Genomic DNA, 14,328 nt, shown 5'->3' with positions numbered 1-14,328 from the left:
GAGCAATCAAAGAGAAGGAAAACATCTTTTCAGTCAAAGGACTGAATGAATCAAATACGTGTTGATAATGATTTCCTCAATTATTACGCTTCTTCCCATCTCTTAAACTAACACCTTTACAAAGGGAACTTTTCTTGCACAATTACTTGAAAATCTATCATGGAAAAATAGGAGGATGTGTCTAAAGACCATGTATTTATTACAAGTAAAACTGGTGAGTGGCAATCTTTAGCACTACCTATGCCTGCAAAACTTTGGTAGTGACAGTTGCTTTATTTTCTCAGCAGCAATGTAAATAACAGGAATCAATAAAGTACTGCAGTATGACTTTGAGTCCTCACTTTATTGAAGAAAGTATATTTAGCAGCATAATCTATTATTAACAAACACAACTGACAGAAAGTTTTTCTTATATACACTTAGTTTCAACTCCACAATCAGTGACACAGAAGTAGCTTCTGGTCATTAAAACAGGGCGTCAATATGGCTTCAAGAAACCCTGCACATGTTATGGTTGCAGGATCCTTGAAGAGTAGTATAATTTTTATCCTAAGCCTATACAAAAACATCCTGAATAGGCATCTGGAATTGTATTTCACTGTACTTTCAGAAATACAACCAGATATATCCTCCTTCCCATCTGTCACTACTCTGAACCTCCTGCTCACCTTTGAGACTACGGCCTAGTAAAACAATTGCATTAATCACCATATAGTAATGGAGTTGGGAAGAAAGTTTTAGTAACCAGTTTATTTAAAAAAAATTCCCATGTTTATTTATTACACTGATATGTCCTTTTTCTGCCCTATCTATTGAATACTTTAGTCCTTACAGTATCATAAAGTAACTGAGATCAGAAAGTTGTTCTAGGTGCCATCTGGTCCAACGACTTTTTAAAAAAGGGTCTGGTCACATTAAGTTGCTCAGAGCCTTCATTTGTTGGATCCTGGACATGCCCAAGGACAGAGATTCCACCACTTTGCTCAACAGCCTGCAGCAAGTGTTTCATCGCCCTCAAACGAAACCATTTTTTAAACTTTCAATCAGCACCTCTGCTGCTGTAACTTGCATCTGTTACCTCTTATCCTTTCACCCTGCATTTCAGAGAAGAGTTTGGCAACATCTTCTCTACACCAACATATTAGGTAGCTGAAGTTACCAGTTTGTTACTCTGCAGGGACAAAAGAAGTGCCAAACTGGTATTTGTAGTCCAGCACTGAAAGAATACCTCTGCAGGACTGCAATTCAGACACTACTGAAACATCTTCCATATGTTGCTAGCATCAAAGTAAAACTAAGCTGAAAAATGGAAATTTAAGCAATGCACAACATAAAAGTGCAGCTCGGGATGATGAGTGGTCAGCTAATTCTCTGCAGCAATTTCTATACTTTCAACATTTTGGGCAGTAAGCAATTCCTGAGCAACACAGGCCCTGGGATTTGAGAGCTTTAGATTCTGTATCTCAGCCATGGGAAAGAGACTTACTAAACCCCTACAGTGGTTACTGGAGGAGTTAATAAAATAAAGCTAATAAAAGCTAAAATAAAAGAAGTGCAGTACAGTTACATCCCAATGTTCTCCTACTGAAATTCAGTAGGATTTTTTTTTTTTTTGTCATTAATGTACCTTTTCCCTCCTGTTTGCACTGTAGCCTACTAAGTACTAAACTGCTGTGTTAGTCTTCTCCATTTGAAATTTAAGCACTACTAGGAATACAGCTAAATTCTAAGACCAATTTCAATACAAGTTTAAAGAACTTAGGAAAATTGTACAATTTCCAGTCTCCTACAATTCTAAGTAGAAGAATGTGTAATTTTAAGTAGCAGCTGGGGTACTTTAAACAATTATAAAGTCTCTTATACCTTCCTACTGTATCTGTCTTATCAAGCTTTCTGGCAAATAAATTGTATCTTCTTCAGTCTTACATCAGTTGGACCCTGCAATCAACTTCAGAAGGGACAGATACAGGATTGTAAATAATATATTCACAGCCACATTTGAAAATAAAGAATCACTTCCTGGCAGAATGGAGAAATTTAAATTATACCAGTTTAGACAATCTCAAATGCAACTCTGACAGTTACTGCTAATCTTTTAAGAAATTTTAATCCCATATGAATTTCAATGTCAGGTGTTTAAGAGGAATAAAAATACCATGTGATATCAGACAGGGCAAAGCAGCAAGACTGCAAAGCTGAATAGTGCAATATCCCACTTGAGACCTTACCACTAAAACAGTCCGTCAATAAAAATATAGACTTCTTGAAAACATGACTATTAATAACTATTATAGGTTTGCGTTACTTAAGGAAAATACATGGCAGTCTCAAAAAAAGTCCTTGAAATACCTCATTTTCCTCACAGTAATCTACAGTAATATCCTCTTGGTCAACAAAAAAATATTTCAAAATACATGGTGTCTGCAGGTATCAGCAACAAATCAAGAAAGCACTAGCTTACTTATGCTTGTGTTAACAGACTAAATAGATGACACAAGTATATTACAAGATTCTGCAGAACTCTGGATAAAATGCACTGTATTTTTACTAAATTTTATTGACATTTTTCACAAGGAGTGAAGCACAAACTAACAGAGCCTAGATATTCCTTGTACCTGTGTAAGAAATAGCTCATGATAGTCTAAATGGTAATCATTGTTTACTAATTTAAGTGTAACTTTACTTGTGCTGTTAGAAAACACACCTGAAAATTCTGTGTATTAATGTGGTGACTGCTTTGAAAACAATTATGTTGAAGAACAAAAATGTAAATATAGTACCCCACCTCTTGTTCATTTGTACTTACCATATATCCACAGAAATACTTGTGCTGACTTTAAAAATTTGGGTATTTTATCCTTGGTTATAGTTATATTTTTCTATTAAATCATTGTGTGGTATTACAAACCCCTGAAGATTTTAAAGAAATTTAGTTTTTAGAGAGATTCTGCACTCAGTTAGAGAGATACACATTGAAGCAACTTCATCAAAGTCAGTTTTCTGCTCTGAGTTTATGGCATTTTGAGATCAGACACTGGGTCTGAGAATTTTATTTTCATCTGAGATTCAACTTCAAATACTCCTTTGCTGTTTGTTTGAATCGAAGAGACAATTATGAATAAGAAATATTACTGGAAAATGCATGCTTCTATCACCCTTTAATATTCAAAATACATACTGCTTCAAGGCGAAGCTTAAAACAAAATTAAGACATCTCCATCATGCAGTGAAATGGCATCAATATGTAGTAAAACAGCCATTGAGCAGCACACACATCTGAAGGCAAAGCATAGCTCTGTTTTCTCTCTCCTTGTATGTGCACCCTAACACATATGTAGGTTGTCCCATGTACCACACTAGAAATCCTGTGTATCACTGAGGTTATTCCAGATTATCACATGCATATTAAGTGCATCCAGTGACACATATAATTGAAACTCCAGAGGCTCCACTGCATATTAGAAAAAATATTACCCATACTGAGCCTTTTCTTCCTTCCATATGATTTTCTGAATTTATCAGTCATCCAGATTGGTTTTGAAGCTATTTAGTTGCATGTAATGATATATATACTTCCTCAGAGCCTACTTCATCACCTCTTTAATCTTTAGCCAAGATTATCCAGAGTACTAGTCACTAACAAAAACGGGCAGTGTATTTTGCTTAATAATGTATTTGTCATTTTATCAGATGTTAAATTTACTCACAACTATAGCTAAAACCCTCCAACAGCTGACAACTGAAAACATTATTCAAATAAGCCTGTCAATCTTTCTATACTTTTTCTATCTTCTGAGTTGTACAACAATGAATCTCCCAGCTTCTCTTCAACTGCTCTATCACTTAGCAAAATAGATTTTTTTTTAAATTCAGAGAAATGTTGATACAGTTCTGTTGATACAGAACTGTTCATTCTTCTTTTCCAGAACCTTGGCCCTCTGAAGAGTTACTATTGCCTGTAAAAATTAACTATCTGCAGGGAGTTCATCTACACCTATTTAATGTAGAAAACTAAACAGGAAAAGAACTGCAAACATCAACCTTTTCTGTCTACACAAACTGTTGAAATATTTTTGAATACTTGTAGAAGTTTGTATATGTTTTTTCTTCAAATATCCACCAGTACTGTTACGCATTCTGAAAACATCAGGAGTTTATTTTATGATCTTTTAAAAGAATGGTGAGTTCTAAGCAAATATTATCGAATATCAGCAAATAGATGATGAGGTCCTTAGAATGCAAACAAGAATATTCACACTAGAAACCTGATTCAGCTGTGACCTTTCAAAAGCAGCACAGAGAATGTACCACATGATCTATTTCTAATCAAAACACCCTGAATGTTAAATAGCAAATATTTGCAGTGGATTGCTTTTGTACAAGGTAAAGACTCAGAGTTCTTGTAAGAAATTGCTCACACAGTAACATTAATTAAAAAATAATATTAGAAAAACATTGGCATGATGCTGTGACAGAATCACAGCAGTGCTGTTATCCCCAGTGTGCTGGGGGATAACAGCATGACCCACCATTACTTTATCCATTTTAGCTCTCTTGCCTAAACAGTAGCACGAACCCCAGTTTTCTCCATGCTCTTACCTATAAATGAAAGGAGCTACCGTGGCAGTGTTGGGGTGGCTGTATTGCTGTTGCTGAGGAAGCTGGACTACACCATTTCCTGTGCCTTGGCCACTGCCTGCAGCCATCGAGGCTGACAGACCAATGGAGGATCCTGGGGTGAGAGCAGCACTTGGTTCTTTCCCTTCAGAAGAAGCAAGACCAGAGGAAGGAGAAGCCTTCTCACTAAGCTGAGATTTTGGTGTTGACTGGGACTGGTTTCCTTTTGTAGTCCTCAGTTTTTCAACCTCCTTACTCCCTGTGCATGCGGAGGAAGTGCTCTGCTTTGCTGTTGGCACCTTTGATCCAGGTTTTGGGATCCCACTAGAAGATGATATTAAACTCTCTTTCTTGGCTGATGTTGTCTTGCTTCCCTTTGGGATTAAGCTTGCAATTTTCGAGCTCTTCTTTGTAGATGATTCAATGACCTGATCCTTCTCTTCCTTGACTGCTTTCTCAGTGCAAACTTTGTTTTTGTCCCTGTTCTTTTCCTCTTTGTCCTTTGGCTGTAGCAAAGACTTTTTATTGCTGAGATTTTTGCTGCCAGCTTTCGGAGGGGTTAACTTGGGTGATACTTTGGGACTGCTACTTGTGGAGCCGCCGCTGTTCACCCCACCACTTAAGACATCCATTTCACCACACTCTGAAAAGTTGTCATCCTCTCTCCCACTGTCACTGGGTCCTGAGCTCAGTGACAAAGGAGGTCTCAGAGCAGTCCTAGCATTAACCAGCTTGAATTTTTCCAGCATAGATTTTTGTCCAGATGAAGGGGGCTTCACACCTTCAGAAGGGGGTGGCTTGAGCCTGTCTGAAGTTGGAGTAGGGGAGGTTGCGGGACTGGGCTGCTTCACAGACAGCATGGTAGAGGTCGCGCTGTGTTTGACATTCATGGATTTGCTGCGCCAAGGCTTGCTGGCACTTGGAGAGGGTATGGCAGAGACCTGCTGCTGCCCGGTGGTGGTGGGATGCTGCACATTTCCATTCATGCCTGAAGAGGGGTGAGGGCCTTTTGGTGAATCTGCTTAAAAAAACAGAAAAAAGCCATGGTGATATAGTTATTCTCCCATCTCATGCTTGAGGGTGATGTCATATTCCCTGGCATGTAAGACATACTTACATGTGATCTAAAATAAACATGATTTATATGTGCATGGAACATGAAGGATGCTAATAGAATACACCTTTCTTTCCTCCATCATCACAGTGTTTGATACTTCCACAAGTCCAAGAAAGCCTCAGAAACATCTTTGTTACAACAATTGCATTATGCCAATCAAGCCTTCCAAGTAAAGATTTTATTTTTTAATATTTTAATCTTTTATTTTTCCAATCACTTGTTCATAACAAAACACCGAAGAAGAAAAAAATATGCTACAATTATGGCAGAAAACCAAAACTGGACAAAGAGAGTCTGATGTTTAGTGAAAGAAAAATATGTCCTAAAAAGCTAAGGTTTTGGGCAAGAGGAGATCCTTCTTAGTAATACTGAAATTAATTGCATAAAATCAATAGTCACAAAAGTGAAAAAGGCTGGTAGCAATAAATTTTTTAGTTTTAAGTACTGTTAACAATATTTAGCAGCCCACTTCAGGAACTTATCAGTATAATTTCATAGGTAGGAAAAAATTTAATCAAAAATTTCACCAGTGTCAGTAGTTGAAAGTTACAGTGATACATCATCTGCATGGGTACAGCAATGAACTGTATTTAGGTAGGCAAAGAAGGCTCTGGCACATTCACTACATCTGCATCATCCAGGAACTTCAGTGGATCTTCAGAATAAATGAGAACAAGGCTCCTTCTGCAATAATCAAACTATGCCAATTAATAACTGTGATTTTTGTCACCCAGCCTTATTAAGCGAAACAGACCAATGCATGAAAGGGTTAAACTCTTCTGTATGAAGTTCAGATTCCCAAGACACATCTGAGTATATAAACACCATCACTCTCAAACACCAGAGAAATGAAGCGGTAATAGCAATCAAATCATGTGGTACACAGCTATTTCAGCAGCTGACATATGCTCTTTTAGTGGATGCATCTTGCCGTGCCATTCAGTATTGGGACTATTGGGGAATTAGATGTAAGCTAGTCTATAGCATATTGAATTCTGCACTACAAAAAGCCCATGAAACATACAATTCAAATATAGTTTGTGTAATGACAAAAAGAGTGCTTGATGCTTTGCATATACATGCAGTATGTTATACCTTGGGGCCCCCCTGTCTGAATAATACCATAAATGAGAAGGCTGAGGACAGTTGCCCCTTCAGCACAAAGTTATGCATTGCTTTCATTTTTGCAGTCTCAGCCCTAAACCTCAAGGAAAGATTCAACTACCCATCTGGAAGTCTGAAGTCTGCTAATACATTCAGGAAAGGCAGCACTTTGAGAATGCTGAAAGTTAAGCTGTTTTTCCTTTAACAAAGAGAATGAAAACATAGCAAAATTTACTGCTCTGAATAGCATTAAGAAGTTCTAGCTGAAAAATATTAAAAAATAGTCTGAATAAAAGTAATATGACAACAAGTAAAATTTTTACTTGCTTAACTCTATTAGTAACTTGTTCCACTGAGCAAACCACCTCCACCTTAACAGATGCTACATAATTCCATCTGCCCAGCGTTTTTTTTGTGTGCATCTCAGCCTGGTATGCAAATACCACAGTGCTACATGGGTGACAAAGATGATGAAAGGACTGGAACACCTCTCGTTCAAGAATAGGCTGGGAGAGTTGGGCCTATTCAGCCTCCAGAAAAGATGACTGAGAGGGAACCTCACCAGTGTGTACAAGTATCTAGAGGGAGGGTGTGAAGTCAGGCTTTTCTCAGTGGTGCCAGCAATCGGGTAAGAGACAACAGGAAGACCCTGATGCACATGAAGTTCTACATGAATATGTGGAAGATCTCCTTTACTGTGTGGGTGACTGAGAACTGGAACAGATTTCCCAGAGAGGTTATGAAGTCTTCCTCACTGGAGATACTACAAAACCATGTAGATGAACTCATATTCAATGTGTTGTGAGATGACCCTGCTTGAGCAGGGGGGTTGGACCGCATGACCCACTGTAGTCCCTTCCAACCTGACAAATCCTGTGATTCTGCAGATGAGTTCATTCCACCTTCACAAAAGGTTTCATGCAGCTCTGCCAAGTCCTGTTCTAAGCAAGAACAGGTAAAGCTTGCTTCAGAGTATTTTTTGTGACAGGCTTACTTACAGAATATTTCCCAGGCTCCAGCTATCACCATGGAGCACCTTTGGTGGGCAGCTGCATAGCTGATCCCTTGGGAGCAAGGCAGGAATTATGGCTGGGCCCCTGTTCTCATCTAGTGAGCCTCAGATGCTGTAAGAGAGCCTGGGGCCAGTCACAGCTGTTGGAAATTACTGCAGCCCTCAGGCTTTCTTTTTTTTCAAACATAATTTATACCAGGAATCAGCCACAGGGCTGATAGCTCAGAAGTGGGTGTGCACTTGCACACATCTTGCCTTGCGCTAAGCTAGCCCTAAATACACAGGAGGATTGGGGTCTTAAGCTATACCAATAGTTTTGCAGAAGAACAATTCACCATAAGAATATGCAAAGTTAATGCAGAATACATGTAACAATCTGTGAACAGTGTGATGCCACTATGTTCTACTGTATTAGTTATGCTACATATTTATGGCTTCAGGCTATTAGTTTTACTACTACTAAAAAAAAAAAACAAAAAAAAAAAAAAAAAGAAAATCCTTGTTCTGATTACAAGGAAGAATGCCTGCTTTGCCATATTTTCCAGCTGTATAATATTGAACTCATTGAGGGAAAAATGTAAAAAGAAGAGTATTTACTGTTTCAACAGCAGCTTGTTCTGCTATATACATAGCAAAAAAATACAGGCTCCTAGACCCACTGGTATTTATTTGATCCCTATGTCACAAATCATAAACAGCAACAAAAAATTAGAGAATTTTAGCTTGTCATTAATCTTCAATTTAAATGGCATCCTTAATATTTCTGCAAGGAATGTGACCTGAATGCTCTCAAGAAATATTGACAACTTATCTGTATGTTCAAAGATGTGGTATTAAAAGATCTATTCCCCCTCCACCTCCAGCACAACTGCATTACTTGAAGCTGCACACAATTACCTACTTTCTGTGTTCAACTGGGCTTGGCTTTAGCTGCTCATTACATGAAACCTGTCCCCACCTTGTGGTGATTTTGAGACAGAGTGAACCCAACCTATGAAAAGGATTTCTTCTTTCTGTAAACTAAATTTTACAAGAAGTCAGTCTTCTGTTTTGGGCTTAACCCCTTATTTCTGAGATGCATAGTCAGATTCTGGTAAAAACAGTTTTGCATTCTGCTTGAAAACTCAGTGCTTCAGAGCTCAACCTCCACTGTAAAAGCACAGCAGAAACACAACACCCTCAGATGTTCAATGCAAAAAGAGGAACTTCTCTCATAACACAGCAAGACCATGATGACCGAATGGACATTTTCAAATCCACTTTTCATAGGCCGTTGTACAAATAAAGGACATGTGAAGACCTGCACTTGGGCCAGTACATAACCAACCTATTTTGTCTTCTCATCTGTGACCTTTTCTGTGTTCTGTGCTGCTGGAGAAGACAACCTCTTAACAACAGCTCCTCCACTGCAGCAAAATTACTCATGATAATCTAAATATTCTGTAGCAGGCAGGTGTCCAGATTATCCATTTTTAGCCAGTCACAATAAAAAAGGTTAGTAGAAAATGTAAGAGTTGCAAAGGGTTACTGTAAGAATGTTGAAGAAATGGGAGGTCTACCTAGTGAGATTAAAAGAATTCAGCTTGTTCAACTCTCCCTTTGTAGCTGTCCCTGAGAAAGTAGCTACCCCTTATCAGCACAAGAGGAGAACACCACCAGGGACAATTGGAAAAACAGTGGCACCAGAAGAAACGTACACAAACTAGCTATAGATGTACATACTGGCCAGAGATGAACAATTTGCATCAGCATCATCACACAATGGAGCTCCAGGACAGAGTTTCTCAGAGTTCATATGGGCAAAATAACCAAATACTGTTAAAACTGAGTTTGGAGAAAACAGAAACACCATCTTATATTACTAAATTATACTGAAAAGCTGGAAATAGAACTCCATGACATAGAGACCTTCATCAGTGTTCCAATACACTGTTTCTAAGATTGAAGGGATTACGATTTGTTTTAAAAATGCGTGAATCAGAACGTTATTTCTTTGCTGTACTCAAAATGCACTGTTTTTCTACCTTATTAGCAATCTGAATAATTACTTCATTTAAATAGTTTAATTTTCTTTTATGTTATTAAATCAGTGGCAGATAAATCTGACATGTCTGAAAAGCACGCATCTTCTCTGAAATTGATACGTCAGCTGCAAAATTCAGTTAAAAAAAAAAAAAAAAGGAGTTGCACTAAAGCTCCACAAACAAGTTTCAGCTAATGGCTTGTTTAATGTTCTGGTGCTTTCTGTGTTTCAGACTTAACCAGATTTACACTCAGTCACCTGTGTCACACAATGGATCGGGTCTGTCGGTGAAAACTGCTCTGCTTAATAAAGAGCAAACCGGCGTTTGCTCAGGGGAGCCAGGTTTCTTACTGAGTTGAACTGCTCCCTAAGCAACGTTCAAAGGAGGTAATATCAATGAGAGCTAAGTAATGGAATACTAAATAAGAGGCTGATATCACTTCTTTTGGATCACCTTCAGGTCTTCTTTAACTCTGTGACTACATATTCAGTCCCCACTGTGAATGAGTGACTGTGTTATGCAGGAATGGATTACAAGTACTACCTACAACTGGATTTAAAAAAAAATCTTATGCTGTATGTATTTTCTGAGGTCTCCTTATTGCATATACAGGAAGGTGTAGAGCAGGGAACAGAACAACAGTGGTCTGTCCTTGAAGAAGTTTGATGGTCCCAATATCTAACAGCTATTTAATTGGCACAAGTCACCTCTTTGTTTTAGAAATTAAGGTATATGAACTGTGCATCTATTCAAAAAAAGCTGATAAAGTTATCTTGCTCCAAGTATCTGCATCAGAAGTAAAAATTAAATACAAGGTCTATTATTTGTGCTGCACTGTAGGGAAACAATCAGTTTCTTATTGTATGGTGGCACAAAATTGTATGGTCTATTTTTTAAAAAGATGGGTTTTAAATTATTACTATTGTAAAGGTTGAAGTTTGTTTCTTAACAAATTCTTCAAAAATTTCAGGTTACAGAACATACTAAAATACTTTTAAAAATATAGAAAAAAGTACCTGGAAATCTCATTATAATATTCAAAAATTAGTCACTATAACAACTAAGTTTAAAATATAGCATGGTATGGTTGTTTTTCTGTTTAGGAAAAGCAGAGCACAGCATATTCAAATACAGGTTCTTCTGTTCTTTCAGGATATTATGAAAGAATATCACTTTGCTGCGCTTGCATTCACAGAAATATTTTTCTCTAATAAACTTCTGCTTTATACCCTAAAACAAACTTATATGTATCTTTGATTATCGTGTAAAATTAATGGTTTTTCATCTATTCTGCTGTTTTGATAGGGAAAAAACCCACATGGAAACATATCAAATACAGTAGTCTGTAAATATGCAGTATTACTTATTCTATTTTCTGTAAAATGAATTGATTGACTTTACAAAAAAAGCCACCCCTTATCCTCTTGCAAGTGGTGACTTCAGTAAAAACCCCATCAAAGCTCTCATTCTCTGCTGTAAAAAATGAGGAAGTAAAGAAATACATCATGCAAAAAGTCACATAAATGTACAATGCAATGCAAGCCTTAGAAGTCAAAAGACATTTTCCAAGTAATGAGCTAAGAATATTATCTACATTCATGTCTCACCTTGAATCATTTTATTCTCACACATTTCAGTAGCAACCATGTCAACATTATGAAGCAATTAGAAAACCTAAACTGCTGTACATACCTTCACTCAAGTAGTCACATTTCCTGCTCCATAACTTCACTACTGTATTTCTTAATTATACAGTGTATGCTCAGTTTTCACACTGATCTTTTTCTAGTTTTAGATTGGATGTCTTGACACAAACAATTCCTTGATAAAATAAAACCCACTATAGAACTACGTGAAACATTCAATCCTGATAGTAAAAATAAAGGAATAACTATTGAAAGGATGGTTTTATATCTTCAGATACAGCTAGGGGCAAAGCATGGTCATCAGAATTTTGTAAAAAAAATCTGGATAGCTGCCTGTTGCTTGGATGAAGAACATTCATTGCATACTTGTTCCTCCCACAGACCCCAAGGATGCAAACGGGTACTATGTATATTGTATCATTTTCAACTCGGTTCTAACCCAGAGATATGAATAAAATGCTGTTCATTACACAAAGGGAAAAAGAAGGGGAGGAAGGGGATGGATTAGTTACACAACTCAGAAAGCTGTATTTTTGCATTATTCTGTTTGAGATAAAGCCTGAAGAGGCACATTTTCCAGGAAAACAGAGTCAGGGTGAGAGAAATGGAAGGACCCAGGGTACTCAGCTAATTCTTGCAATGGCTGCTCCAAATCCCTGCAAAATTTCATTTCACTTGCAATCCTTTATTCAGTATTATACACACACTAGGTCATGTTCTGAAAGAATAGATACAGGTAACATTCTGAGGCAAATATAATATTCTGATTCTTCTCCATTAGAGGCTAAGATGCCAAGTCCCCTGAAAATGATGGCAGTAGTCCTTCGGGTAAGAGAAGACTATGGAATAAAATTACAGGCATCCAATATGGATTAACTTTTACTTTGTAAAAGTCACCCTGTGATATTTTCATCAAAGATTGATAAAATATGATTATACATCTGGAACTTTTTTGCATCTGAACTTAAATCCCAACCGAAACACAAGTCCTAATTCAGGCCCCAATTCCCATAGGTATTCCTTACCAAGTCTAAATACTACATTTTCTTCTTTGACCCTTGTGGAAGGTTCTTTTTTTTTTCTTCTTGAGTATTATGGAGAGTAAACTTAGTAACTTTAATCCCTTACCTTTTTCATTTCCGTTTGCATATTGTGGAGGCTTGTTTTTGTCAATGCTGTTAAAGCTCTGACTTCTCCGATTTAAATTGGAAGCTCCCTGGACTTTGGTACTGCTGCCTGCAGCTGGCACCCTTGAGGGTCCTGGAAGCCTGGAATAGTGAGAAAATCAGTGAGGAACCAGTGAGAAATCTGTACATTTTATGTAAGACAACATATAGCCGAGACAGTGTGCAAATATTGGATCACAATTTTAAACCAACTAAACCCAATGAATTCAGGAAGCAACAACAAACAGGAGGATTCAAATTAGTTAGACTCCACAAATGAAAATTTAAACTTATCCTTATGCACACATAAGGGAAAAAGATGCTTTCTAGAGTCACAAGACATGTAAGAAGATGCTTTGCATTTGCCATTAACATTGCTAAAACAGATTCACCCTATCAAATATTAAAGTGCAATATCAACCTTTATTAATATGTCACTTTTGGAAAGGAAATATTAAAGAAATAGATTTAAAATCACAGCAATACATAGTTAATAAATATTTTGTATCTCTTACTCTATTAAATTTTTCACAGTTGTGTTTAGCATAAAAGCTTTTTAGTTATCATCTTCAGTTATTTTTCAGAAGACTATTGACTAAAATACTTCCTCCTTACTATTTTAAATGAAAAATATTGTAAATACTTATTTTATCTAGATGATAGAGATGCATTTTAGATAGAACCTTAGATCTTTAGATAGAGATACCGTTTAGATAGAACTATACAATGTAGAGTATACAGTTCATTTCTTAGTATTTGCTGCCACCATCTGAACCTTACTATGTGGCTATGCTAAGGAAAAAATGTAGATTCTTGCTGTTTCTGGCATGTGTAAGCCTGCATCTTTTAAAATTTGTTTTGTGTTTTAAGATTCCTCAATATGTGCCTACTTCAAACTTTCTGAAGCATCTTTGTGGGCACCCCCAGTCCCTTCTAGTTTTGTTATTTCTTAGATAAAATTAATTGCTAAATCAGTGATAGGCTCTTGACATAGAAGAGCATCTCTCTTCTGTTTCTTGCTTATTGGAATGATTTTAATAATAGCAGTGCAAATTCTACCAGCGTTATCAAATTCTGTTAATTTCAGTTTATTATGAAAGAGCAGCATTAGAAGGAAAGAAAAAAAAATCACATTACAGAAAAGTACAAAACATTTGATTTTTTTCAAACTTCTTTTTGTTTGTTTAATACACTAGCATACAGAAATATTCAAATAATTTCATTTTCATTTGCATACATATGTAAACAACTCCATAGTCTCTTTCTTTACCAGTTTAAACCTCAGAGGACTAATCCACTGGTTATTTTCATGGCTCGCTCTGGCTGCCAGCCTGCCCTGCTAGTGTCTGTGCCGAGCCCAGGGCAGACAGTCTCTGCTCTGCAGCAGTACGCGTGCTAACCTTTACCGTGACCCGTGAATTCGAGTGATCTTCTGTTCCCTGAAGAATGCACTAAAACAAACTTAAAAATCCATTTGCTCCTTCTCATTTTCCTAATTTGACAGGCAGTAAGAGCCCTGAGACCATTTGTCAAAGGTAATGACAAAAGCAATGAAAAGGCATGTGCAACACTAGAAACTCATCTGATCTGTTAAAATACAAAATAGTTCTGCATATATTCTGTATGCCAGAATTCAAGAACT

The 14,328-nt window shown here is 37.1% G+C and overlaps 1 protein-coding gene across 2 annotated transcripts in view; it reads right to left on the bottom strand.

Annotated features, from left to right (window-relative positions):
- Positions 1-14,328, bottom strand: part of NAV3 (neuron navigator 3) — a 251,244-nt gene that overhangs the window by 124,319 nt on the left and 112,597 nt on the right. Inside the window, exons 7-8 of one of the 2 annotated variants that reach the window (XM_041465666.1) lie at positions 12,649-12,788; positions 4,600-5,638 (exon numbers count right to left, since the gene is read on the bottom strand). In XM_041465666.1, coding sequence (XP_041321600.1) covers positions 4,600-5,638; positions 12,649-12,788 — 1,179 coding nt within the window. The remainder of the gene's footprint in view (positions 1-4,599; positions 5,639-12,648; positions 12,789-14,328) is intronic. The other variant, XM_041465667.1, reaches the window with a different exon arrangement.

Source organism: Pyrgilauda ruficollis, unplaced genomic scaffold (genome assembly GCF_017590135.1).
Source record: "Pyrgilauda ruficollis isolate IOZ18807 unplaced genomic scaffold, ASM1759013v1 scaffold19, whole genome shotgun sequence".
Lineage (NCBI taxonomy): Eukaryota > Metazoa > Chordata > Aves > Passeriformes > Passeridae > Pyrgilauda > Pyrgilauda ruficollis.
This window is presented reverse-complemented; position numbering and strand designations above follow the sequence as displayed.